This window comes from Meles meles, chromosome 8, assembly GCF_922984935.1.
Source record: "Meles meles chromosome 8, mMelMel3.1 paternal haplotype, whole genome shotgun sequence".
NCBI classification, from domain to species: Eukaryota; Metazoa; Chordata; class Mammalia; order Carnivora; family Mustelidae; genus Meles; species Meles meles.
The window spans coordinates 54969475-54993800 of record NC_060073.1 but is presented as its reverse complement, the minus strand read 5'-3'; the positions used below and the strand labels follow the sequence as shown (position 1 = coordinate 54993800).

General features: G+C 37.6%; 1 protein-coding gene and 1 pseudogene across 1 annotated transcript; both read right to left on the bottom strand.

The window, feature by feature from the left end:
* Positions 1 to 12926: 12926 nt before the first annotated feature.
* LOC123949499 (olfactory receptor 2D3-like) lies at positions 12927 to 13859 on the bottom strand. Its single transcript, XM_046017007.1, has one exon. It carries the CDS (start codon positions 13857 to 13859, stop codon positions 12927 to 12929), a length of 933 nt encoding a protein of 310 aa, XP_045872963.1.
* A 6354-nt stretch (positions 13860 to 20213) lies between these two features.
* LOC123948701 lies at positions 20214 to 22921 on the bottom strand (annotated as a pseudogene).
* Positions 22922 to 24326: the final 1405 nt, after the last annotated feature.

The window sequence follows — 24326 nt, the reverse complement described above, 5'->3', positions numbered from 1 at the left end:
CTCCATAGCGAAAACACCATAATACAAAGGATATCTTCTAATAGTAAAATGAAAGAATATAATTTGACTTGTCAAATGAATTTATGTGTCTGTATTTTTACCATTTTATTTTATTTTTTGAAGTACATTTGACAGAGAATCTTACATTAGTTTCCGGTATGCAGCATAGTGATTTGACTAGGTCTGTATTTTATAGGATGGTCACCACAAAATGTAGCTACCATCTGTTATTGTACAACACTGTTACAGTGTTGTGGACTACATGCCCTTTATCCCCACTGTGCCTTTTATCCTGGTGACTTATTTATTCTATAACTGAAGCCTATATCTCTCACTGCTCTTCAATCATTTTCATGATCCTTCAACCCCCCCTCCCCCAAGCTCTGGCAACCACCAGTTTATTCTCTGTATTTATGGTTTGTTTTTGTTGTCTCTTTATTCTTTTCTTTTGTTTTAAAATTCCACGTATAGGTGAAATCATATGGTATTTGTCTTTCTCTGACTAATTTCACTTAACATTATACCTTCAAGGTCCATCCATATTGCCATAAATGGCAAGATTTCATCTCCTTTTATGGCTGATTAATATTGCACTGTATGTATGTATATATATGTATATATATATGTATATATATATGTATGTATATATATATGTATATATATATGTATATATATATGTGTGTATATATATATATATATATGTATGTATATATATATATATATATACATACACACCACCATCAACAGGCACTTGAGGTGCTTTCATTATCTTGGCTATTGTAAATAATGCAGGAATAAACACAGGTACATTTATATCTTTATGAATTAGTGTTATCATTTTCTTTGGGAAATAACCATTAGTGGAACTACTGAATCATATATTATTTCTGTTTCAATTTTTTGAGGAATCTCCATACTGTTTCCACAGTGGCTGCACCAATTTACATTCCCACCAACATTGCACAAAGTTTTCTTTTTCTCCACATCTGCACCAACACTTATTTCTTGTCTTTCTGTTCCTAGCCATTCTGATGTGTTTAAGGGGATATTTCATTATCAAATGCTCTTTTAAATCTTTTTCCATCAGGTTATTTATAAGAAAACATTATTCACAGTCTATTTAAAATTTGCTGTCTGTTTTCCCACGTAGCTAGTGAGTTAAATGAGCCCAGGTGATTTTACCAGTTTTGGACTGACAGACCTCTGACTGGGGAGTCCATACTAGACCAACATATGAACCAAAGAAAAGAAAGTTTCATGTGGGAAGACTAAGTAAGCCCCACATCAGTGGAGCAGACCTTGAGATTTGCACAAATTTTAGACCAACTGACCTTGTTAAATGATCATGTAGGCAGCCTAATTAACTACTAGTAGTTTATATGCATTTCTGTCATGTTCTCTCCTTTTTCCAAACAGACTTTATAGAAAACACCTGGATTCTTTGACAGGTGTTATTGTTTGTCTTTTTTTTTTTTAATTAACATATAATATATTCTTTGTTCCAGGGGTACAGGTCTGTGATTCATCAGTCTTACACAATTCACAGCATTCACCATAGCACATACCCTCCCCAATGTCCATTACCTAGCTACCCCACCCTCTCACCCCCCTCTCCTCCAGCAACTCTCCATTTGTTTCCTGAGATTAAGAGTCTCTTATGGTTTGTTTCCCTCTCTGCTTTGCTTTTGCTTCATTTTTCCCTCCATTACCCTATGATCCTCTGTCTTGTTTCTCAAATTCCTCATATCAGTGAGATCATATGATTATTGTCCCTCTCTGATTGACTTATTTCACATAGCACAATACCCTCTAGTTCCATCCGCTACGTTGCAAATGGCAAGATTTATTTTCTTGATGGCTGCATAATATTCACTTGTATATACCACATCTTCTTTATCCATTCATCTGTTGATGGACATCTAGGCTCCTTCCATCATTTAGCTATTGTGGACATTGCTGCTATAAATATTCTGGTGCAAGTGCTCTTTTAGATCACTACATTCGAATCTTTATGGTAAATACCAGTAATTCCATTGCTGTGTCATAGGGTATGTCCATTTTCAACTTTTTGAGGAACCTGCATACTGTTTTCCAGAGTGACTACACCAGCTTGCATTCTCACCAACAGTGTAGAAGGGTTCCCCTTTCTTTTATGCTTGACAACACCTGTCATTTCCTTGCTTGTTAATTTTAGCCATTCTGACTGGTCTGAGGTGGTATCTCACTGTTTTTTTTTATTAAATTTTTAAATTTTTTTATAAACATATAATGTATTTTTATCCCCAGGGGTACAGGTCTGTGAATCGCCAGGTTTACACACTTCACAGCACTCACCATAGCACATACCCTCCCCAATGTCCATAACACCACCACCCTCTCCTGACCCCCCTCTCCCCAGCAACCCTCAGTGTATTTTGTGAGATTAAGAGTCTCTTATGGTTTGTCTCCTTCCCAATCCCATCTTGTTTCATTTATTCTTTTTCTAGCCCTCAAAGTTTTCTTTTCCCCCACATTGCATCTCCACTTCCTCATATCAGGGAGATCATATGATAGCTGACTTATTTCACTAATCATAATACCCTCTAGTTTCATCCATGTCATCACAAATGGCAAGCTTTCATTTCTTTTGATGGCTGCATAGTATTCCATTGTATATATATACCACTCTTCTTTATCCATTCATCTGTTGATGGACATCTTGGTTCTTTCTGTAGTTGGCTATTGTGGACATTGCTGCTATAAGCATTTGGGTGCACGTGCCCCTTCAGATCACTATGTTTGTATCTTTAGGGAAAATACCCAGTAGTGCAGTTGCTGGGTCATAGGGTAGCTTTATTTTCAACTTTTTGAGGAAACTCCATGATGTTTTCCAGAGTTGTTGACCAGCTTGCAATCCCACCAACAGTGTAGGAGGGTTCCCCTTTCTCCACATCCTCGCCAGCATCTGTCATTTCCTGACTTGTTAATTTTAGCCATTCTGACTGCTGTGAGGTGGTATCTCATTGTGGTTTTGATTTGTATTTCCCTGATGCCCAGTGATGTGGAGCATTTTTTCATGTGTCTGTTGGCCATCTGGATGTCTTCTTTGCAGAAATGTCTGTTCATGTCCTCTGCCCATTTCTTGATTGGATTATTTGTTCTTTGGGTGTTGAGTTTGCTAAGCTCTTTATAGATTTTGGATACTAGCCCTTTATCTGATATGTTGTTTGCAAATATCTTCTCCCATTCTGTCCGTTTTCTTTTGGTTTTGTTAACTGTTTCCTTTGCTGTGCAAAAGCTTTTGATCTTGATGAAATCCCAATAGTTCATTTTTGCTCTTGCTTCCTTTGCATTTGGCGATGTTCCTCACTGGGTTTTGATTTGTATTTCTCTGATGCCAAGTGATGTGGAACACTTTTTCATGTGTCTGTTGGCCATCTTGATGTCTTCTTTGCAGAAATGTCTGTTCATGTCTTCTACCCATTTCTACCCATGTCTTGATTGGATTAATTGGCCTTTGGGTGTTGAGTTTGATCAGTTCTTTATAGATTTTGGACACTAGTCCTTTATCTGATATGTCATTTGCAAATATCTTCTCCCATTCTGTCAGTTGTCTTTTGTTTTCATTGACTGTTTCCTTTGCTGTGCAAAAGCTTTTGATCTTGATGAAGTCCCAATAGTTCATTTGCCTTTGGAGATGTTTCTAGGAAGAAGTTACTGTGGCTGAGGTTGAAGAGGTTGCTGCCTGTGTTCTCCTCAAGGATTTTGATGGATTCCTGTCTCACATTGAGGTCTTTCATCCATTTGGAGTCTGTTTTTGTGTGTGGTATAAGAAAATGGTCCAGTTTCATTCTTCTGCATGTGGCTGTCCAATTTTCCCGAGACCATTTGTTGAAGAAGCTGTCTTTTTTCCATTGGACATTCTTTCCTGCTTTGTCAAATACTAGTTGACCATAGATTTGAGGGTTTATTTCTGGGATCTCTATTCTGTTCCATTGATCTATGTGTCTGTTTCTGTGCCAGTACCATACTGTCTTGATGATGACAGCTTTGTAATAGTGTTTAAAGTCTGGAATTGTGATGCCGCCAACTTTGGCTTTCTTTTTTGACATTCCTCTAGCTCTTCATGGTCTTTTCTGGTTCTATATAAATTTTAGGATTATTTGTTCCATTTTGTTGAAAAAAGTGGATGGTATTTTGATGGGGATTGCATTAAATGTGTCGATTGCTCTAGGTGGCATAGACCTTTTCACAATATTTGTCCTTCTGATCAATGAACATGGAATGTTTTTCCATTTCTTTGTGTCTTCCTCAATTTTGTTCATGAGTACTCTATAGTTTTCTGAGTACAGATTCTTTGCTCCTTTGGTTAGATTTATTCCAGGTATCTTATGATTTTGGGTGCAATTGTAAATGGGTCAACTCCTTAATTTCTCTTTCTTCTGTCTTGTTGTTGGTGTATAGAAACGCAACTGATTTCTGTGCATTGATTTTATATCCTGACAATTTTGAATTCCTGTATGAGTTCTAACAGTTTTGGAGTGGAGTCTTTAGGGTTTTCCATATATAGTATTATACCATCTTCAAAGAGTGAGAGTTTGACTTCTTCTTTGCTAATTCAGATGGCAGGCATGCATTTTATTGAGTTGATATATGCACATAAAATAGAGCTTTTTTTCACTTATTAATACATAGCGAATTTCCCCCTACATTATATGACAGCTATGTAGGGCAGTAACAAAGAGTGTCTGGGGTCACTTGTCAGAGTTCCGAGGTTTGAATTCAACATCCCCACTTACTTATATAACTTTGAGTATGTTTCATTTTTACCTTTTTTATTTTACATTATTAGCCCCAGGGTTACAGTTCTGTGAATCATCAGGCTTACACATTTCACAGCACTCACCATAGCACATACCCTCCCCAAAGTCCATAACCTGAGCACCCTCTCCCTACCCTCCTCCCACCAGCAATCCTCAGTGTGTTTTGTGAGATTAAGAGTCCTTTATAATTTGTTTCCCTCCCGATCCCATCTTGTTTCATTTTTTCCTTTCCTATCCCCCACTTTGCTTCTCAAATTCCTTATATCAGGGAGATCATATGATAATTGTCTTTCTCTGATTGATTTATTTCTTTGACCATGTTTCTTAACCTCTCTGTATCTGTCTGCACATCTCTACACTGTAAACTGGCAATAATAGTTACATGGAGGGGAGTGGAAGAGATTATGCTGAGTGAAATAAGTCAAGCAGAGAGAGTCAGTTATCATATGGTTTCACTTATTTGTGGAGCATAACAAATAACACGGAGGACATGGGGAGATGGAGAGGAGAAGGGAGTTGAGGGAAATTGGAGGGGGAGATGAACCATGAGAGACAATGGGCTCTGAAAAACAATCTGAGGGTTTTGAAGGGGCAGGGTTGGGAGATTGGGGGAGCCTGGTGGTGGGTATTATGGAGGGCACGTATTGCATGGAGCACTGGATGTGGTGCATAAACAATGAATTCTGGTACACTGAAAAGAAATTGAAAAAATAAAAAATTAAAAAGAAAGTAGATTACTCCATAATCTTTGTGAGGATTAAATAAATTAGCAAATGTAAATGTAAGGCATTTAGAATAGCACCTGGCATTTAATGAGTATTTAATAAATCTTAAGTCTTATGTGCATAAATAACCTTGAAGATATTTTTATGTAATGACATAATGTTATATCACATGGATGCTTTGTAATAGAGTTGGCTATTTCATAACTGTTATACATTTAGTGGGTGTGTGTGAGTGTGTGTGTGTTTCAAAAAAAGAACAATGTTGGGGCTCCTGGGTGGCTTAGTCACTAGGTGTCTGCCTTCATCTCAGGTCATGATTCCAGGGTTCTGGGATTGAGCACTACATTGGGCTCCCAGCTCAGCAGGAAGATTGCTTCTCCCTCTCCCACTCCCCAGATTGTATTCCCTCCGTCTCTGTCTCTGTCTCTCTGTCAAATAAATAAACTAAATCTTAAAAAAATAAAAATAGCAATGCTGACCTTTGGGTATATGACTGATTTTTTCTTTTAGAATAAATTCTTTTGAGTGGAACTACTAAAACCTAAGTCAAAAACCCATTTAAGTTTCTTGATATAAAAAGATGAACTGATTTTTATGTGTTAAACATTTTGCATTTGACTAGCAACATATAAGTGTACTCAATCCATTAAGTCTTTTTGCATATTAAGTTTAATATGTAAACAGATTTTACTAATTTATTAAGTGTAACATTTAAATATATTTAATTTGCATAATTAATTTATATTTTTCTTTTTGAGCTGTTGTAATTCTTTACAGATTAGGAACATTGATATTTTGTTATACTTGTGCTAATAACTTCATGAATTTTTATTTTTTAATATATCCATTCTAAAATCCATGGTAAGGATTTTTAGACAGAGAAGTACTGAAAATATTTATGTAGTGAAATCTATCCATCTTTTCTGTTTTCTTTCAATAATTTTACTGCTAGGATATAATTTCCTACTCTCTCTTTAGGTATATATATATATATATATATATATATATATATACACACACACACACACACATATATTTATATGTATATATTTTCTTTCTAATTTTATAATTTGGATTTAACTTTTAGAATACATTTTGAATTTATCTTTAAATGGTGAAGTTTTAACTTTTTTCCAAAGTTGCCACCTTCTTAGTTATATTTTAAAAGAATTCTTCTCCATTAATTTCTTCTATTTTTAAAATCTATATTATGTCTCATTAATGTGGTATTAAGCTACATTTCTTGGCTATCTGTTCAGTTCTAGCTTCTTTCACTCCTTACTCTTTCTGAAGATATTTGATTCTGTCATCTACACCTTCAAAACCCACTGGTAATTTGATCATGAGTGTATTCAACTGGTAAAGTAATTTTTAGTTTAGGTATTTTTTGCAATCCTCAGCCATGCCTTCCAGGATACAGTATACTGCAGCACCTTCTGAACCCAGTCTTGTTTCCTTTCTGAAAATGACTATTTCACACCTTCAGTTTCAGTTGACAACATTACCCCATATGTACTTCACTTGCAACGGAAAGTGAAGTATGTGGTAAGAAGGGCAAGGGAGGTGAGAAATAGTAGCTCCTTATGTTCCCCTCTTCAAACCTCCCACCCACCTGTATGAACCTGCACTTACATTTTGATTTTCTCCCTTTACAACTGTCTATTAAAGTCTGACCCCTTCACTTGCACTCTGAATCCTGGTCTCACTCATCTACCAAAGCTTTTGCTCCTGCAGAATCTCTTTAATCTGAAACCATTTCCCTCTTCTCTTCTGGGTGATAACCAGAAAGATACAAATATGTTCTGATTATCCCAACATAAAGAACCCTTTACATGGCTCCATATCCCCTTCTGTTACTGACCTATGTTTTTAAGCTTCTCTTCAGGGAAAAAAAAAGAATCTTAAAAGATGTTTCTATACCCACTTTCTCTTCTGCCAACTTTCTGTTCACATATTAGCCAATTTCCAATCAAGCTCTGATTTCTTTCCATGGACCTGCTCTTTGTCAGAGTCATTACTGCTGTCTCAAATAAAGTGGTCATTTCTTTGTTTCCTTAAAAAAAAGATTTATTTGTTTATTTTAGAGAGTGAGAGAGTGCAAGTGGGAGGGGGAAAGGAGAAGAGGCAGGGGGAGATAACTTCAGGCAGACTCCCTACTGAGTGCAGAACCCAACACACAGGGCTCAATCCCAGGACCCTGAGATCACAATCTGAGCTGAAATAAAGAGTTGGGGGCTTAACTGAATGAGCCAACCAGGCAAACCTAAAGTGGTTATGTCTATATCTTCCTCCTTGACCTTATAGCAACTTAGACACAGTTGACTATTTCCTTCTTGAAACTGTTTCTTCTCTTGGCTTTAAGATTCCACACACATGGGGCACCTGGGTGGCTCAGTGGGTTAAAGCCTCTGCCTTCGTCTCAGGTCATGATCTCAGGGTCCTGGGATCGAGCTCCACATCAGGCTCTCTGCTCCTTGGAGAGCCTGCTTCCTCCTCTCTCTCTGCCTGTCTCTCTGCCTACTTGTGATCTGTCTGTCAAATAAATGAATAAAATCTAAAATCATTAAAAAAAAAACCCAAGATTCCACACACACTTGGTTTTCCTCCTTCTTCCCTTAACTCTCTTCACCTATTGAATTCCCTTGTCTTTCTGAATTTATAACTTACCCTTGGTAAAAATATGGACCTATTTTCTTCTCATTCAGTAATCTCTTCCTGAGTAATTAATCTATTTGCATAGGTTTAAATACCATCTACACACTGTTGATGGCCAAAGACCTGACTACTTCCATAAACCACAGGCTCATATATCTAATTGCCCACTTGCCATGTCTAATAGAAATTTCAAACTTAATCTAAAACATAACTCTAGATACATTCTCCTGCCAGCCTGTTCTTCCCTCATTCTTTTTTATCTAAATCAATATGCACCACCCACGCAGCTGATCAAACTAAAACTTTATATACATTGTTTTTGTTTTTTGCCTTACTTCCCTGATAAGTAGATGAATCCTCTTGGCTTCACCTATGCAGTATATTCCAAATATATACACTTCTTTTGGTGCCCCCTACAAGTATCTTAGTGCAAATCATCATAATCTGCTGCCTGTTGCTCTACAATAGCTTCCTAATAGGTCTTTCCCTTTTCACCTTTGTCCCCCAATAGTCTGTTTTCTCCCTAATACACAGATTGACCTTAATAAATACAAATCAGTTAATGTTGCATTTTTAAAAATTTAAATTCAATTAGCCAACATATAGGACATCATTAGTTTCAGATGTAGAGTTCAGTTATTCATCAGTTGCGTATAACACCCAGTACTCATCACATCATGTGCTCTCCTTAATGCCCATCACTGAATTACCCCATCCTCTCTCTCACCTCCCCTCTAGCAACCCTCAGTTTGTTTCCTATAGTTAAGAGTCTCTCTTGGTTTGTCTCCTTCTCTAATGTCTTTCATTTTATGTCACTTTTTGACAAGGGTGCACATGGTCTTGGCCCTGCCTACCTTTCAGTCCTTACTTAAAACTGTGCTCTCTTATAGTCACTTTAATCTAACTCCATTGACCTCTTGCTTTCCATCACATGATTCAAAATTGTTCCTGCTTTAGGACAAATTAATATCTATTCTCCTTCCCTGTGATGTTTTATCATCAAATCTTCTTGGCTTATTAAAGTCCCATCTTAAAAATGTTAACTTCTCAAAGAGATTAGCAATCTATATGGCATGTACTCAAAGCAAAAGGCACTATCACCCTGTTTTATTGTCTTCATTGCACTTATCATTACGTGAAACTTTCTTATTTACACTTTAGTTTACTTGTTTCTCTCTCCCTCCACCTTTCAAAATGAAAACTTCATGAGAGCTTTAGTTTACTTGTTTCTCTCTCCCTCCACCTTTCAAAATGAAAACTTCATGAGAGCAGTGTGTGTGTGTCTCATAGCTGCTTCTCTAGTAAATCTAGTAATATATAAAATGCAATCTAGTAATATATAAAATCTAGTAATATATAAAATGCAATCTCTACAATGCAATGTGAAAATGTATGCACATGTGTATATCTTTCCTGAAGAACTAGAGGAATATGCCATGTTCCTAGATGAAAAGGTTTAACGGTTTTGTTTAAATATCTTTTTTGCTAAATAATTTATGAATTTAGTGTAATAAGCATTAAACTTCTAATGGCATTTTAAAAAGTGGATTTTGACAAGCTAAGAAGCAGAAAGTTCATGAACTATCACAAAATTGTGAAATAGCACAAAAATAAGAGTTCTGTCTTGACAGCTAAATCTATAGTAATTGAAATACAGCAAAACAAGTGCAGTGATTGACAAATATGCCAATATGCATATTGAAATTTAGTACATAATATGACAGCATTTGAAATTAATGGGGGAAAGAGTGACTTACCATAGTATTAGAAAAAATAGCTAAATATTTAGGGAAAAAGTACCATATTAACTCACGTAATCTCTCATAAAATAAATTACAGATATTTTAAAGATCTAATGGTTAAAAACAAAACCCTGTGTCAGATTGCCCATTCCAGATTCAAGTCCTACTTGTTCCCAGCATTTATGTGGGGCCATATTATTGAGTTTCAGTGAATGGAATGTGAGCAGATGTGCCATCCTCCTTCTAAGCTACAAAACTTACCAGTGAACAACTTTTTTTATCTTCATCTTTATGGATAGTGACATACAGGATGACCTTGAAAGCCCCAGATTAAAGAGCTCTTTCAGCTTGGGTCCACACACCTGTCACTTCACCTCTCAATTAGAATTTATGCAAGTGGTTTAAGTCAGTCAGAGGAATACAGTTATCAAATGGTTTTACTCATATGTGGAATATAAGAAATAGAGCAGAGGATCATAGGGGAAGGGAGGAAAAATTGAATGGAAGAAATAAGATAGGGAGACAAACCATGAGAGACTCTTGACCCTGGGAAACAAATGGACACTTGCTGGAGGGGAGATGGCTGGGGGCATGGGGTAACTGGGTGATGGGCATTAAGGAGGGCACATGATGTGATAAGCACTGAGTGTTATGCAACTGATGAATTGTTGAACACTACATCTGAAACAAATGATGTACTATTATCTTGGTTAATTGCATTTAAATTAAAAAAAATACGTAAGTGAGAAGTAAACTTCTACTCATTAAGCCACTGAGATTTGGTATTTATCTGTTAAAGCAGGGTTCAGCAAACATGTCTGTGGAGCAGTATCCAAATTGCCTCATTTTACAAATAGAGTTTTATTGTAACATATTCATTTTTTGTATCAGCCATGACTGTTTTCCTGCTACAATGGTATAGTTGAGTAGTTATGATAGGTACAATATGGGCTATAAAAACTAAAGTACTGGGTGTTGTGCAAAAAGAATGAATACTGTTACGCTGAAAAAATAAATAAAATGGAAAAAAAAAAGAAAAAAAAAAAAAAAAAACTAAAGTACTTATTATCTGACCCTTTATAGAAAAAGTTTGCTGATCCTTATGTCAGAGTAACTAGTGTCACCTTACATAAAGGAGAACTAGAACTAGAGCATAACAAAGGAGACCTATTTTTATTACCTTAGGGATGAAGAAAGGCTCTCTTATAAAAACGGAAATCTATGTGCTACTACCCCTTATTCTTATTACCTGCCTTCTTACCTTTTACATCCTACCACATGTTTACCTGATTAACTCTTTCATCCTTCAGTTTTCAACTCAAAATCACCTCTTCAGGAATTATTCTCTATGCTTTTTAAAAGTATGTAACTATATGCAAATTCAAACACTTTTTATCAAAATATACAAGTCTGAGACATTTGAGAAATCTTTCCTGGAAGGCCTCTCCTCTTGCCCCTTCTGACAACACATTTATTTATCTTCTCTTTCTATTTCTCTGATTCTTGATCCTCTGGGTCTGATTTGCTACTCTTCATACACCTTCAAACATTGATAACTCCAAGATTCCATCTTGGACTTTTTCCTCCTGTCTCTGACATCATGTCTCATCCAGGACTGCACTTCAGAATTATCTTGGGATATTTTTGCAAGATGTAAGTATTGCTAAAACCCTTGGGTGTGTCAAAACTTGCATTTATATGAAGTAAATTTTTAAATCTATTTCTCCAGCCCATATCTCTCTCCTAACTCCAACTTTATTTATTCATTCAAAATTATATTTCTTGAGTAATAGCAATGGCTGGACATTTTTCTACAAGTATAACACAGGATCAAAAATCAGTCACAGTCTTTATCGCCATGGACTTTACATGGTAATAGTGGAATCAGACATTGAGCAAAATAATCACGCAATTCTTTTAAATAAAAGCCATCTCATTGCCTAAAAAGCAGCACACGATGTTTATTGTGCTTAAGAATCACATGGGGCTTGTTACAGATGGACATTCCTGAGATTGACTAACCTACCCAATCCTATACTGAGAAATATTTTCAACTATCAACCCAGGGATAGGTTCAAGTCATGATACAAAGCAATGGTCTATATAATAAATGCCCTACTAAGGCATAAAGCAGGTGTTCCTGCCCTCCATTTCTTTTTTTTTTTTCAGAGCTGTAAGTGATAGTTTTTTTTTTAATTTGTTTATTTGTTTATTTACAGCATAACAGTGTTCATTGTTTTGGCATCACACCCAGTGCTCCATGCAGTACGTGCCCTCCCTATTACCCACCACCTGGTTCCTCAACCTCCCACCCCCCCCCCCTGCCCCTTCAAAACCCTCTGGTTGTTTTTCAGAGTCCATAGTCTCTCATGGTTCATCTCCCCTTCCAGTGGGAAACTGCCCTCCATTTCTTAACTTATCCTCATTTTTTATTGCTGTCCCATAAATTCCCCAGTCCTCATCATTCTAAAGATTACATATGGGACAAATTCTTCAGTATTGAATTCAAAGCATTTCTTACTCTTTGGCTTTGTAGATCACTATTTTCTTAATATTACACATACTCTTAGAAAAATTCTACTATTTTTTATTCTTTAAATGTACTTTCTTTTACATCTCAGCAATTATTAAATTTAGAATTTAAGGCCATGTTAGAACTAAACATCATGAAGACCTTACTTTTCATGTCTATATCCACAGCTTCTAGAAATGCTCCTGTTCAAAATATATTTGATGAATATGTTCATCAAACACCCGGTGCTTATCACAAGTGCACTCCTTAATCCCCTAACCCATTTCCCCACTGTCCTCTCCTATACTTCTTGTCTGTGTCTATTAAGGTGTCTTACATTGACCAGGCCCTTCACTAAATTTATTTTAGAAGAGACATAGGAAAACAGGAGAAAGAAAAGAAGTGGAGGAATGGGATGAAAATGGGAAGTTTACAAGAAACTCACTTCTCTCTACATCCCTAAAACTGTCATGATTAAAGATCCCCACCTTCAAAAAGATGATTTTGCAGTCATTCTTCTGAGAGCCCCTTTGACATCCTTGTTTCTCAGACTATAAATGATGGGGTTCAGCATGGGTGTCACTGCTGAGTAGAACACAGAAATCATTTTATCCCTTTCATTCATTATCTTAGAGTTTGGCCTCATGTAGGCAAATATTGCTGAGCCATAGAAGAGGACAACAACAATGAGATGGGATCCACAGGTAGAGAAAGCCTTGAACCTCCCCTCCGCAGAATGCATCTGGATCACTGTGGAGATAATATTCCAGTAGGAGACAAGGATCAGGCAGACAGGAGCTAAGAGGATGACCACTCCCATTGCAAAGATGGCCATTTCTGTGCTGTAGGTATTTGTTGAAGCCAGCTTCAGGAGGGCAGGAGGTTCGCAAAAAAAATGGTTGATAATATTGTTCCCTGTGTAGGGCAGACGCAGTGTGAATGTGGTGTCCACCAAAGACACAAACGCTCCACTGACCCAGGACCCTGTGGCCAGCTGGACACATAACCAATGTGTCATGATGGTGGAGTAGTGCAGGGGCTTGCAGACAGCCACATACCGGTCATAGGACATCACCGCCAGCAGTGCACACTCTGTACACCCAACCAGAAGTAAAACAAATATCTGTGTTGAGCATCCAGCAAAAGAAATGGTTTTCCTCTTTACCAGAAAGTGGACCAGCACCTGGGGCACTGTGGTGGTAGAAAAACAGAGATCAGCAAAGGACAAATTTCTAAGGAAAAAGTACATGGGTGTGTGGAGTCTAGAGTCTATGTGAATGAGCAAAATGATAAGCAGATTTCCCAGTACTGTCAGCAGGTAGATGATCAGAAAAAGGAAAAAGAGCAGGACTTGTGTCTGTGGATCTTGTGAGAGGCCTAGGAAGACAAATCCAGTCACATAGGTTTGGTTTTCTTCTCCCATGAAAATTTATTACTGTTTATATGTCAGCACCAAGAAAAGAAACACATATTGTTCAGTTATAAAAAATATATCTGAGTAACTTAGGTATTAATCAGCATCAGAACTGGGCTATTGATTTACATCTCCTAACAGATTTCCTGTCAGAAGAGAGAATTCTCTTTTTACTCAGTAGTTTTGACAGATGAAAGTCGTTTCTGATTTGCTCTCCCTTTGAATCTTTTAGGAGCACCAGAGCGCCAGAAATCATCCTGAATATACTACATGACAAACTTCAGCAGGACTACATATAGTCATGATAAGACTATAGTGTTGCTCACAGTGCATCCTTCCTTTTATGTAGGTTTGGAAGCAAACAAATTGATGTTGCTTTAAACTATTTAGGTTTTTATCCTGCAAACTATCTGATAAAACTATCTGATAACATTGTGAAAGCTGATTTTTATTCATTATTTTTGCAAAATAATCCTAAAGAAGCACTCTGAGCAAGAACTAGTAAATTAAAGGATGATGTAGTAGTCTGTGATCCTGGTCCTTAAATAAATTCTTCCTTTATTTGTTTTTAGTGTGAAGAGGGTATTGAGGAACATCAGTAAAAAAAAAAATGCTGTATTACTTAACAGTTCTATCACATAACCATTATTTCTTTCTGTGGTGTGAGAACCATTAAGATCTAGTGTCTTAGCCTACTTTGAAGTTTATAACACTAATAAACAGTGGAAAGAAAAAAAAATGCTGCCTCATTGATTGTTGCACTCAGAAGCATCCTTTAACATGCCTTAATCTGTCCTCCACACTTTATCTCTCTTTGCACAAGGTCCTTGGCAATAATAATACTCATTTCCATGTGTTGGGCCCTGGTGCCAGTCATTGTGTACACTTATCTTTAATTCTTATGTTAATTTGAGGTAGTTATTATATCCCCAGTATTTAGATGGTGAAACAAAGGTTCAGAAAAAATTTTAAGTTTTCTCACTCTTTCTGTATCCTGCAATTCTTTTTCCTTCTTACTCAAAAACTCATAGTAGAGAAGGTTAAATTTTCACCCAATTATATCTGTCTATTTCCCATATCCACTCTGTGAAGACAAATCCATCGACCTTCATTTTATGGGTTTTAAAACTAATCCACTGTGGCAGAGCTATCTTTAGGCACAAAGACAATCAGGCATACATGAACAGATATTTTAAAATAATTTTGAGTGGTCTTGGCCAACAGACACATGAAAAAATGCTCATTGGCATCAGGGAAATACAAATCAAAACCATAATGAGATACCACCTCACACCTGTCAGAATGGCTAAAATTAACAAATCAGGAAACAACAGATGTTGGCAAGGGATGCGAGACAGGGCAACTCTCTTACACTGCTGGTGAGAATGCAATGTGGTACAGCCACTCTGAAATACAGTATGGAGGTTCCTCAAAAAGTCAAAAAGTTAAAATTAGTGCAATAGACTCAGCAGTAGCAGTATCGGGTATTTACCCAAAGGATACAAACAGTGATTCAAAGGAGCACTTGCACCCCAATGTTTATAGCAGCAGCAATGATCACAATTGCCAAACTATGAAACGAGCTGAGATGTTCATCATCAGATGAATGGATAAAGAAGATGTGATATATATATAATGAAATATTGCTCAGACATCAAAAAAAAAGATATCTTACCATTTAGAATGACATGGTTGGAAATAGAGGGTATTATGCTAAGTGAAAGAAGTCAATCAGAGGAAGACAATTATCATATGATTTCACATATGTGTGGAATTTAAGAAATAAAACAGAGGATCATAGGGGGAAGGGAGGGAAAAATAAAATAAGGTGAAACCAGAGAGGGAGACAAACTATAAGAGACTCTTAACTATAGGAAACAAACTGAAGGTTGCTGGAGGGAAAGTGGGGAATGGGGAATGGGATAACTTGGTGATGGGCATTAAGAAGAGCACTTGGTGTAAAGAGCACTGGGTGATATACACATTTGATGAATCACTAAATTCTACCCCTTAAACTAAAATAAACTAATAACGATATATGTCAACTAAATTGAATTTAAATAAAAAATTAAGCAACCTAAGATAAAGTAAGTACATTAAAGCTTATTTTAGACATTTAGACATCCTGTGAAGGAATTTGAAGTTTATTTTCTTTTCATTTTCTTTCTTTCTTTCCATCTCTCTGAACTGTTTTTTCTTCAAGACAGTAAAGCATATGTCACTTATCTTTATTATCTGTTTATCAGTACCACCTGAGACATAGCAGAGGTTTAAAAGTGAGTTGGGAAGGATGCCTGGCTGGCTCAGTTGGAAGAGCATGTGACTCTTGATTTTGGGATTGTGAGTTTGAGATTCACATTGGAATTGTGAGATTGTGAGAGGTAGATGTGTGATGTAGAGATTACTTAAAAATGAAATCTTAAAAAAAAGGTAAGTTGCATGGGTGAACAAAGTTATGCTGACACTCTACACCAATGCATTTTCCATTAGCACACCAACATATTCCCTTTCTCAAGAGAAACGTAAGTTAGAAGAAGGGACTATGTTGACTGTTGAGATGTTGAATTCTGATCTGCGATTGGGACAATCTTGGTTTAGAAGATACCAAGACTGATCACCTTGTTAAAAGAGTGAATGAACTGACCGTTACCAACATCCAAACAAAGAAGGGTGAGTTCAATATGAGAGGGGGCAAGATACCTGGATTTGTGTATACCTGCACATCCAAATTAGCATACTCACGCAGTCTTTTGTTTCCCCAGGGATGTCTGGCCACAAGAAGATTCTGCCTGTGTGCCCTAGGACAGGTGGTCAAGGTTCCATCCTGATCCTGCCTACTCACACTGTCCAAACCCAGTGGCTAAATGGAACTAGGAGGGAATCCCTGAAAAGAGAATATTGAGATAACAAGAGGCCAAGGAGAATCTGGCAGATTAGCTTTTGGTGCAAAAGGAGAGACAGGGGTTATTCACAACCCTTGCAGTCACTCAGGTATCCTAGGTGAGTAGCTTAATCCTCTCCAGAGGAGTTGTAAAACAGGATGGATGAGGCTATAACTGAAGACAATCAGTAAAAAAGAAGAGCATGTATTCTCTGTCGAAGCCAGATAAAAAAGAGAGAGGGTAGTGAAAGGCAGAGACCACCCCAATGAGCAGAATCAAAATTTCAGACTCTCTCAAAGGATTAATTCCCCCTAATTACCTTATCTTCTCCCACCTGGTGGACTGGCATGAGACAAACACAGGACAATGGGGTCAGTGATGAAGAGAAAGGTAATGAAGGAAGTTATGGTTTCTGTAGTCTGTTAATCCATAGTCTAATAGGCAACTTCCATTGCTTTTACCACATATCTTGAAGGTTGGGACATCGTCTTGTCTACAAGCCCTGTTATAACCCAAGCCAATGAGAATGATTTTATTAAAATCCCCAATTCACCAAGAAACATGCCTTAAGGATTTTCCTGGGAGTAAGTCTTTAAGCCTGAGTTCCTAAGAGCTATTGTAAACAGAGCAGTCCCTGGAGCAATTTGTGTTATTAACTTTTTAAAACATTTCTACAATAAGAGATACCCTGGGGCATTTTTCATTGTACTCATAAACTGAAATATCTGAATCTTATCTAATAATCAGGTACTACTCTACTGTTTCTCAAACCAGTCTAAGGACCACTTGTGTCTCTAAATTGTCAGTATTTTTTAAATGGAGGTTTCAATAATGATGGTAACATAAAAGACAAAAGTACATTTTGCATCATTTGGATGATGACTACCAAAATTACTACTACCAAGGACTTCAGAATCCATGTGTGCAGTTGTACTCAAAATGCTTTAATTAAAATCTTCAGCTAATGGAAATGGTGATGGGGGGGGCAAAGCTCTAAACTACAGATGGGCAATGCAGCTTAAGATGTCAGGACTGTTTAAATGAAGGCCTTATTGTAGCTATTCAAATATAGAAGGGTGGTGTGAGAACAAAGTTAGCATATAACAAAGGGCCATGTAAAAAAGTCCAGAAGAGAATTCTTGGTTTCCTCAACCTCCCTTTTTGAGTCTCTCCCATCATCCACAGCATTGCTCAGGACAAAGACTTAGGGATATTTCATTACTCACTTTTTAAATCTTCTATAAACTATCTACTCAGATATCTTACCATCACCTCTGGCTCCCCATTGCTACAACCCTAGTTAAGACCAGCATCTCTCTCCTGGACTACTGCAATAAAACTCAATCTTACTGATTGTTTTTCTTGTTTCCATACTTGTCCACTTATAATCCACTCTCCATACAATACTCAAAGTGACCTTTTAGAAGTATAATATCAAGATGGCTTTCTGCGGAAACTAAAATAAAATCAATTGCCTTTTTAGAACTTCCAAGCTCGCAATGGGTTGAATTGTATCACCCCCCAAAATATGTCCACTTGGAAATTCACAACATGACCTTATTTGGTATAAAGATCTTTGCCACTGTAGTTATATTCAAGACGAAATCATCCTGGAATAGGGTGAACCCTAACCAGTGACATATATCTTCTTAAGGAAAGGGGAAGAAGGGGCACCTGGGTGGCTCAGTGGGTTAAAGCTTCTGCCTTCGGCTCAGGTCATGATCCCAGGGTCCTGGGATCGAGCCCCACATTGGGCTCTCTGCTCAGTGGGGAGGCTGCTCCCTCCACCCCCGCCTCTATGCCTACTTGTGATCTCTGTCTGTCAAATAAAGAAATAAAATCTTAAAAAAAAAGAAAAGGGGAATACAGGGGCACCTGGGTAGCTCAGTTGTATAAGCATCTGACTCTTAGTTTCAGCTCAGGTCATGATCTCAGGGTCATGAGATCAAGCACTAAGTTGGGCTCTATGCTCAACAGGGAGTCTGCTTGAAATTCTCTCTCCCACCCTCCTTGTCCCTCCCTTTGCTTGTGTTCTCTCTCTCTCTCTCAAATAAATAAAATCTTAAAAAAAGAAGTGGGGCAGACACAGATGGAAGGAAGGCCATATGAAGACAGAGGCAGAGCCCGGAGTTATGCTGCCACAAACTAGGGAACAGTTCAGTGCCAAAAGCTTGAAGAAACAAGGAAGGGTCCTCTCCAGAGCCTTGGGAGGGAGCATAGTCTACAAGATGGAGCAAGATGCCTTGATTTAAGACTCCAGAACTATGAATTTCTGTTGTTTTAAGCTACAAAATTTTTGATACTTTGTTATGGCAGCTCAAAGAAACTAATACAACAACCCTACCAATCTTGCCTCTGACTGTTACTGTGATCTCACTCATTGCCATTCTTCCTGTCACTTGTCAGTCTCCAATCACTCTGACTTCTCTGTTCTGATCTCAAAAAAACTTATTTCCAAGTCACTCAGATGCTCCGTTCTCTCTGACTGGACTCTCTTCTCCCAAAACATTGCCTTGGTTCTTTCTTCTCAACATTCTGGTGACAGCACAAATGTTAATTTCTCTAGGATATAAGGTGTCCTTTAACTAAAATGTCATCTTCTCAAGAAAGGCCTTTCCTGAACAGCTGCTTAAAATTGCATCCAACTGTTCCTTGCTTTCATTCTCTCATAACAGCTTGCTACCATCAGACGTATTCTTTACTTACATTTTATCATCCTCTTCTAAAATGTAAGTTCTATGAGAAGGGGAATTTTGAACTTCATTTATTGCTGTATATTCAGCACATAGAAGAGGTCACAATAAATATTACGTTAACAAATGAGTTAGGTGTTCATTGAATAAGGAAATACAAGCTGAGCTATTGTAATCAATGTTGTATGAGTTGATTTAATACAGTAGTAACAATCATATAACATGGACATTAGGAGAAGGACATTAGGAGAAGGAAAGGAAAAGTGAAGAGGGGGAAATCGGAGGGGAAGAAAAACCATGAGAGACTATGGATTCTGAGAATCAAACTGAGGGTTTTAGAGGGGAGGGTGGTGGGAGGAATGGGTGATCCTGGTGGAGGGTATTAAGGAGGGCATGTATTGCATGGAGCATTGTGTGTTGTACATAAACAATGAATCTTGGAACACTCAGCAAAAACTAGTTATGTATTTATGGTGACTAACATAACAATAAACATTTAAAAAAACCTGAAAAACTATTTTCTCTAGGGGACAAGGGTAGTTCCCAGAATTATGGTCACTTTAATAGCTTGCTAGTTTCTCACATGCTATTGTTCACCTAGCTGTTCCTTCTATGGCTCAACAATATTTACCTACATGTGTCCAAATTCCAAGAAAATAAGTGAAGGCAATAAGGTGATCTCTGTGTTCTACTCAGTCATAACACCCATGATGAACCCATTCATTTATAGCCTGAAAAACAAGGATGTGAAGGAGGCATTTAGGAAAGTATTTGGAAGATAAACCATCTCAGAGGCAATAATCTTTATATTGATATACAGCTGTGCGAATTAAGACATTCTGAACTGATTCAACATTTTTTAACAGCTTTTTCTCTGAACTATCTCTAGGCTGAAACATCTGTAAGGGAAATGCATGTACATCAAGGATGTTTTCAAGTTTGTCAACTGCATCTTGTTCAAGATTCTTCTCTGTGGTTATGGCTTACTTGCAGCATAACAGCTTTTTTTGCTACTGCATTACATATAATATGTTATATTTATATATCATATTATATGAATATTTTTATACATCAAACAGGAACTTCATTTATACTGCATTACTGAATCGCTATTTCATTTTCACCCAGAGATTGTACTTTTGGTTGTAAACTCCATTGCTTCTTGTCAGCCTCACCCCATGCTAACATCTACAGTCATCCACAGATGCTGGATCAATATGCTAAATTATATAATTTCATGTGAAAAAAATATCAATTATTTTTCTACCTTAAAACTCTGATATGGAACCCTCTTTATTGTTTCATTTTGTTTGGGGAGGGGTTGTTTTGCTTTGCTGTAGAGTCCCAAAATACTGCTATAGTCAATTCAACTACACATGGGGGAGATACTGGCTTAGACAATAATGTGTGGAATCTCATAGTCCAACATACATTTTCAAATATCACACACTCCTTCTCTCCAAGAACAATTGTTGCGTTGAAGGAACTAGAATTAAGAAGCTACATGGCTACATCAGAACTCTCCATTCAGAAACATCTGTGACACTAATACATCACAGCTGTTCCCTCCTCAGACATGCTCTTCCCTCTTCTGCAGGTTTGATTGTGCCAGTATACATTAAGTTCTCCCTTTTGGAAAGTGGAAAAGGATGGCTGACATATGAGAAGCAATCCCAGAAAATGTAACTTGTTCTGTGGGATCAAATGGCCCCTTTAGCCTTTTTAACAACTGCTATAACCTCAGTTTTGGCAAAAGCACTACTGGTAATGCTTGTGGCTACTCACTGATGTTCAGCATGTGCACTGCCCCTCCCTTGGAAAAAAAAACCCACTGTTGTCCTCTACCCTCAGCTAAAGCTCTACCTGCAAGTATTAAGTGGAATTGACCCAACTCTTCATTGGCATGTAGAAACACTACCAATTTCCATGCCTGGCTGCAGAGCCTGTGAACTATGAAAAAACATAGCTGGGGACCATCAAAGTTCTGTCCATTTCCCCCACATTATTGTCTCTTTCTCCTGGCAGAAGTCCTATGACACAAACATGTACCATTTTTACTTCATTTACCAGACTTACAAATACCCCCGTATTGTCACACCCATCTGCCATAGATCTTCTTTTTTTTTTAATTTTATTTATTTATTTGACAGAGATTACAGGTAGGCAGAGAGGCAAACAGAGAGAGAGGGGGAAACAGGCTCCCTGCCGAGCAGAGAGTCCAATGTGGGGCTCAATCCCAGGACCCTGGGATAATGACCTGAGCCAAAGGCAGAGGCTTTAACCCACTGAGCCACCCAGGCGCCCCTGCCATGGATCTTGTAGGGATTCTTGTCATAAAGAGGAGTGTTGCTGGAGCTGGTTTGATTTGCTGTTGATTTTCCAGTTCTGTAAGGTGTAGAGACAGCTGGTGTATTCTGGATTTTTCAATTTTTTTTGAGGGAGGCTTGGATGGCTATGTATTTCCCCCTTAGAACCGCCTTTGCTGTATCCCATAGGTTTTGGACCGAAGTGTCTTCATTCTCATTGGTTTCCATGAATTGTTTAAGTTCTTTTTTGATCTCCTGCTTGATCCAAGCATTCTTTTTTTTTCACTTTTTTTTAAGCTTCTTTCTTGAACATGCAAGTCTTTAATTAATTTATTTTTTTTCAGCGTAACAGTATTCATTGTGCACCACACCCAGTGCTCCACGCAATACGTGCCCTCCCTATTACCCACCACCTGGTCCCCCAACCTTCCAACCCCCGCCCCTTCAAAACCCTCAGGTTCTTTTTTAGAGTCCATAGTCTCTCAAGGTTCATCTCCCCTTCCAATTTCCCTCAACTCCCTTGAGGAAAAGAGGACCAAGGAGAATTACCACAACTATCTCAAAGATGGAAATCTCAGCTTTGTAGGTTTCTTCTGAAGCTAACTTCAGGAGTGCAGGAGGTTCACAAGAATAATGATTAATTATATTCTGTCCATGGTATGACAGACACAAAGTAAATGTTGTGTCTACCAGAGATACAAATGCTCCAGTGGCCCAGGACCCTATGCTCAGCTGTATACACACCCTCTGGATCATGAGTGTGGAGTAGTGAAGGGGCTTGCAGACAGCCACATAGCAGTCATAGGACATCACTACTAGGAGGGAAATTTCTGTACACCTAGCTACTAGGAAAAAAAAATAGTTTTTGTTTTGACCGTATTGAACGGTCAGCAAATTGAACACCCAGCAAAGGAAATGGTTTTTCTCATTAATAGCAAATGGAATAACATCTGGGGGATGATTGTTGTAGAGAAACAGAGATCAGCAAATGACAAGTTTTTAAGGAAGAAGTACATTGGTGTATGAAGTCAAGAGTCAACATAAATTAGCATTATGATGAGAAGATTTCCCAACAGAGTTATCAGGTAGAGGATGAGAAACACCACAAACAGGAGGATCTGGATCTTCCAGTCTGAAGAAAGGCCCAGCAAGATAAATTCAGTCACATAGGTTTGGCTTTCTGTGACCATTGATATTTATTTCTGCCTACACATTAGCATAACTAGAGCAATCAGAAGTTGACTGTAATGGAAAACCAAATCCTGAAAGCAAAGGTCTCATTGCAGGAACAAAAATATTTGATTGAAAAAATTTTCTTGGAAGCATTTAAGATACCTGATTTTCTAAAAACTCCATACCTAATTCTTACTGAAAATATTTGAAAAAGGATGACAACATATTATATATGGATTTGAAAAAATACAATGAGTTCTGCTTTTAGTAGAAAGCCCAGGTTTTTCTTTTTCCCAGTTTACTTTCTCAGCCAGAAGATTTTGACTTTCATCAAGGAGCAGAAGCAATAATTATTTTTTCCTTTCTGTTTCCAAGGGATCCTTTGTCATCCTTCTTAGTAGGAAGGGAATTTTAAGAAACCATTTAGATCATGTTAAAATCCACAGTCCTGGTCCTTTTCCAAATTTTTTACTGTGTCAGAGAATCAAGGCTTGATGGCCTTGATTATGGCCATGTGGAAGATTAAGGCATAAAGGGCCCTCATTATTACTGAGCCAAGATGTTGGAGACAAGACCAGACTTAGGTAACACCACACACTATGGAAACAAGAACAACATTTTGTGGAGACCAAATGGCACCACAATAGCTGTCTGCACAATGGTGGTGTCTTTTCTGGTATGACTAGTGTTTGAGCTCATTCACGCTGCTGTTTGTTTCATAGTATCCAATGAGTTGTGTAGGTGCATCAGCAGGAAAATAGGCACTCGTCCAATGCTTTGCAGTCAGGCAGAAATACTATTCAGTTTATATATTACTCCATATCAGGAACAAGCAAGGAATAGCATGACTGGATATAAGCTAATAGAGAAGGAAATTAGAGAATGTAGCTGGAGACATGGGCAAATGGTTGGCACTTGGGGCTGGAGTCTTCTATCCCTGAGAAGGGTTATGGTCAAATAATCTTTGACAAAGCAGGAAAAAATATCTGGTGGAAAAAAGACAGTCTCTTTAATAAATGGTGCTGGGAAAATCGGACAGCTATGTATAGAAGAATGAAACTCAACCATTCTATCATACCATACATAGAGATAAATTCAAAATGGATGAAAGACCTCAATGTGAGGCAGGGATCTATCAAAGTCCTAGAGGAGAACATAAGCAGTAACCTCTTCGACATTGGCCACAGCAACTTCTTTCAAGATATGTCTCCAGAGGTAAAGGCAACAAAAGTGAAACGGAACTTTTGGGACTTCATCAAGATCAAAAGCTTCTGCACAGCAAAGTCAGTCAAAAACAAAACAAAACAAAACAAAACAAAACAAAACAAAACAAAAAAAAAACAAAGAGGAAACCCACGGAATTGGAGAGGATATTTGCAAATGACACTACAGAGAAAGGGCTGATATCCTAGATCTATAAAG

Coding starts and splice junctions, on each gene's coding strand:
- LOC123949499 (XM_046017007.1), bottom strand. CDS start 13,859: ATGGGAGAAGAAAACCAAACCTATGTGACTGGATTTGTCTTCCTAGGC.